At 34.1% G+C, this 4,184-nt stretch overlaps 1 protein-coding gene across 2 annotated transcripts; it reads left to right on the forward strand.

Annotated features, from left to right (window-relative positions):
* The first annotated feature begins 346 nt into the window (after positions 1-346).
* Positions 347-3,278, forward strand: LOC112695380 (serine/threonine-protein phosphatase PP1 isozyme 3). Of its 2 annotated transcripts, XR_003150382.3 has the most exons (5): positions 347-941; positions 1,015-1,574; positions 1,764-1,985; positions 2,844-3,116; positions 3,217-3,278. XR_003150382.3 is itself a non-coding variant. In XM_025747700.3 (4 exons), the coding sequence occupies exons 1-4, from the start codon at positions 767-769 to the stop codon at positions 2,865-2,867; spliced, it is 981 nt and encodes a 326-aa protein (XP_025603485.1). In that variant the 5' UTR covers positions 347-766; the 3' UTR covers positions 2,868-3,188. The 2 variants fall into 2 exon arrangements, 1 of the variants encoding a protein (XP_025603485.1); XM_025747700.3 differs by lacking the exon at positions 3,217-3,278 and having other exon boundaries at positions 2,844-3,188.
* Positions 3,279-4,184: the final 906 nt, after the last annotated feature.

Here is a 4,184-nt window from a genome sequence, read left to right on the forward strand (position 1 = left end):
ATTAAAAATACTATTGATGGCTAATTAATGGTTATAAAACACCAAAATTACTGTTCCCCTAGCATTCCTCTTCACAATTTAGTTCCCACTAAATTTTAAATTTTTGATACACATATAAAATAAATAAATTTTAAACAAATTTTGTTATAAAACAATTAAAATTTCAAACAAATATTATGATAAAATAAATTAGATAATCGTTCGTTTGGAATATCTAAAAGCAAAAGTGTTAAAGAAATTACTCAAAGTTGAATCATAACGAATAAAGAGGTGTGAATCACTTTAGTTATTGATCACAATACCAAAAATGATATAAGAATTCTTTTAAATATTGTTGTATTTCTTTAATTTAATTTTTTGTTTCTGTTTAACTGCTCTACTGTACTGTGTTGTTGAGTTTTTTATTTTCAAAAAAAATGAGATAATCGTTCAAAGAACTTTTAGCATAATCAAAATTTATACTAAAAAATTTTAAAAATCAATTTAAATGGTTAATTTTAGAATAATAGAAACACAGAGTATATGAATACTATAATAATTTAAATATTTTGAAGGAAAGAGAAAGTAAGAAGTTAATAATGTTAATCCCCTTGATATTAAAAGTCATTTTAGTCCCTTCCTCTTTCTGTGTGTGTTTCCCGGAGGCAGTGGTGGCGAGAGAGGAATGCAACGACTCCTCCTCCCTCCGACAATCCATGTGGAGAATTCCGTCGAGTAGGCGAGTACAGTAGAAAGAGGCTGAAACCGAAACTCAAAAGTTTAACCGATGGAGCAGTCAGTGCTTGACGGCATAATCAACCGTCTCCTCGAAGTTCGTGGGCGCCCCGGCAAGCAGGTTCAGCTCTCGGAGTCCGAGATCCGCCAACTGTGCCTCGTTTCCAGAGACATTTTCTTGCAACAACCTAACTTATTGGACCTCCAAGCTCCCATTAAGATTTGCGGTACCCTAACTAACTTAACTTGTTCCAATCCCTCACTCACTCAACTCCTTTTATTGATTCGTGTTTGTTTCAGGTGATGTACATGGCCAATACTCCGATCTTCTACGCCTTTTCGAGTACGGCGGATTACCACCGGAAGCTAACTACTTGTTCTTGGGAGATTACGTGGATCGAGGCAAGCAGAGTTTAGAAACAATTTGCCTTCTTCTTGCTTATAAAATTAAATATCCTGAGAATTTCTTTCTGTTGAGGGGAAACCATGAATGTGCTTCTATCAATAGGATATATGGTTTTTATGACGAGTGTAAGAGGAGGTTCAATGTCAGTTTATGGAAGACTTTCACTGAATGCTTCAATTGCCTTCCCGTCGCCGCCCTTATCGACGAGAAGATTTTGTGTATGCACGGCGGACTTTCTCCGGACCTGCATAGTTTGGATCAGATCAGGAATCTGCAGCGCCCTACTGATGTGCCTGACACCGGTTTGCTTTGTGATCTTCTTTGGTCCGACCCTAGCAAAGATGTTCAAGGATGGGGAATGAATGACAGGGGAGTTTCTTATACCTTTGGTTCTGATAAAGTCTCCGAGTTCCTCCAGAAACATGATCTTGATCTTGTATGCCGCGCTCACCAGGTTAAATTCCAATTCAATTACTTCATTTGTGTTGCCATGTTGTTGTGAGAATTTTATGCTGTCACACTTATAAACTGAAATATCATCCTTGTGTTTGTAGAATAGCTTGAGCTTTTAGGCAAACATCTTCCATTGTTTAAGTTTGGATTGGACTTGAAATTTGTTTTTGGTTTAATTTGTTTGATACAGGTTGTGGAGGACGGATACGAGTTCTTTGCGAACCGACAGCTTGTGACAATATTTTCAGCTCCTAATTATTGTGGGGAGTTTGACAATGCTGGTGCCATGATGAGTGTTGATGAAACACTAATGTGCTCGTTCCAAATCTTAAAGCCGGCTGATAGGAAGACAAAGCTCAATTTTGGAAGTACGACCACTGCCAAGCCCGGAAACTCCCCGGCTGGAGTAAAGGTAAGAAGATAGTTTAGTGTTTTCTGGAAATTAATGCTCAACTATCTGCTGATTATCTTCTTCACATAAATGAGATATTTGTGAATACCAATCTTCGTGGTGAATTGGCAATTTCATGCTTGTTGCTTGATTTTCTTTTAGCTGAGACTATATGTATCGATTTTCTATGAAGTATTTAGATTACAATAATGCCAATGTATATCATGCTTTACTTGAATCAAACACCATGTTTGCCACCTTCAGAAAAATAATACGTGAAGTAGGTAGTTGTGATGATTACACAAAAACATGGTGATGAGGGGCATGTGCTTGAGGATAGGTTTCATGCACCAGTCTTGTCCAACATAACTAGTATAATTTGGATTTATCTTTTATATATACTAATTATACTAGGAATCAGGAAATCATGGTATTAGTGTAAACAGCAAAATATGAACCATAGCAGCCCAAGCTATTTGATATAGCAATTATTTCAAGAGTAAACACCAATTCAGTCCACCTATGATCTAAGTCGCATCAGTTTGGTCCCTCAAAGGAACTTGACATCAATCGGGTTTCTTAATAATAGAAAGTGACATAAAAAATAGCGGAATAATTTGATTTCAGTTATATATAATGGTTATTTATGGTGCTTTAGTTGTAAAAGGTATGTGCTAATGGTAAGTTCCCAAGCATGGATTAGTAGTCCATCACCCAAAAAGGGTGTGGGAGTACCTCATTTGATATCACAAGTTAACTAAACTATTGCAATCTTGCAAAGTTTCACATAATTTAGGCTATTATGCAAAAATTCTTTGAATTACTAGTATCCATGTTTCTAATCTATGGATCCCCCCACCCCCCAAAATTGTTTCACAGCATGCCTTTCCTAACATGTTCTGAAGTTGTTCTCGCCATGACTTTGGTGAAAAAGATTGCTGCCACAAGTGGTCTACATTATGATGAACACCTAATAGTTGCAAGAAAAGGGAAGTAAGAGATAGTTTGGATCCACACATGGATATTTGGAATTGTAAAATCAAAGGGAAACACATTCTGAAGTATGTAAACCATTGTTTTTATATTGGTACAAATTTGCATTTGAAGATGGAGAACCATAATCTCCTTCCTTATCTTCGTTGTACACTAATGGTATGTTTTCTAAATTGTAAGCTTTTCATTTTTCAAGAATAGATGGATAATAGCAGAAAACTATTTGAAAAATGCTTATACGATTGGCATATGGATGCAGTAGAGGAAAACAGCTCTGCTATTTGCTTTTTCGTGGGGCAATAGAAGCATATTAAAGAGCAATTGAGGATCGTGTTGGTCATCTGTTGTATTCTGTTTATGGCTGTTCATGTCTTATGGCTTATGGCCTCGGTTTAGGTTTTTTTTTTTTTTAATTTCCTTAATTAGAAGTGGAAGTCCAGTACATATTTGATGCTACATTTAAGTAATCCTTTTACATATTTCATAATCAAACTAGCTTAAACTAAACCTACACTTTTTCAAAAATGAAATAGCTTGCTTGTGTTCTACGAGCACATTTTTAAGAGTATGATATTATAATTTTTTTTTTGTAAGTTTTTGATATATTTAATGTATTAGAAATGTATTTTTTTAATATTTTTAATAAAATATTTTTTTATAATATTTTTAAAACGTGTCCTTGTGATTAACGTTAGCAAGATGCAATGAAAAATTATATAATTGATAACATCAAGACTAACCGAATTCATCATATTTCTAAAATCTAATCTTGATTCTGAAAGCCACTTCTTAGGCGTAGATTTTGCTGTATGGTCAACACTTCCCATGATCCCATCTTCAGTTCCGTTCCCATACCATTATTACATATAACGGTCGCAACAAATAAAAATGATATTTGTATACTAAAATTAATTTTTTTTGTATTTGTATACAAATACAAATATATATATATATATATATATTGTTTAAATTATTTTTAGTGTGTTTTATATTCTAATATATATTTTATACTAGTAGTTAATTTTGATAGCTAATTTTAGTATATACTTGACATAGTTGCACGTAGATTACATAACCACTAAAAATTTTTTTAAAACAATATAGCCCAAACCAATTCTAACTCATACAACAGCTCCAAAAACAAAAATCCATAATACTAGATACTTGGTTCAGGATAGTGTACACCAAGAAGAAAAGTGGTAGTGTGATTGTGAACTGTGAATGGGC

This window comes from Arachis hypogaea, chromosome 6, assembly GCF_003086295.3.
Source record: "Arachis hypogaea cultivar Tifrunner chromosome 6, arahy.Tifrunner.gnm2.J5K5, whole genome shotgun sequence".
In the NCBI taxonomy this organism is placed as follows: Eukaryota; Viridiplantae; Streptophyta; class Magnoliopsida; order Fabales; family Fabaceae; genus Arachis; species Arachis hypogaea.

Bases quoted from the DNA above. Each gene is read 5' to 3' on its own strand.
- LOC112695380 (XM_025747700.3), top strand. From the start codon at position 767: ATGGAGCAGTCAGTGCTTGACGGCATAATCAACCGTCTCCTCGAAGTT. The intron at 942-1,014 runs GTACCCTAACTA...TGTTTGTTTCAG, and splicing joins AGCTCCCATTAAGATTTGCG to GTGATGTACATGGCCAATAC. The intron at 1,986-2,843 runs GTAAGAAGATAG...ATTGTTTCACAG, and splicing joins ACTCCCCGGCTGGAGTAAAG to CATGCCTTTCCTAACATGTT.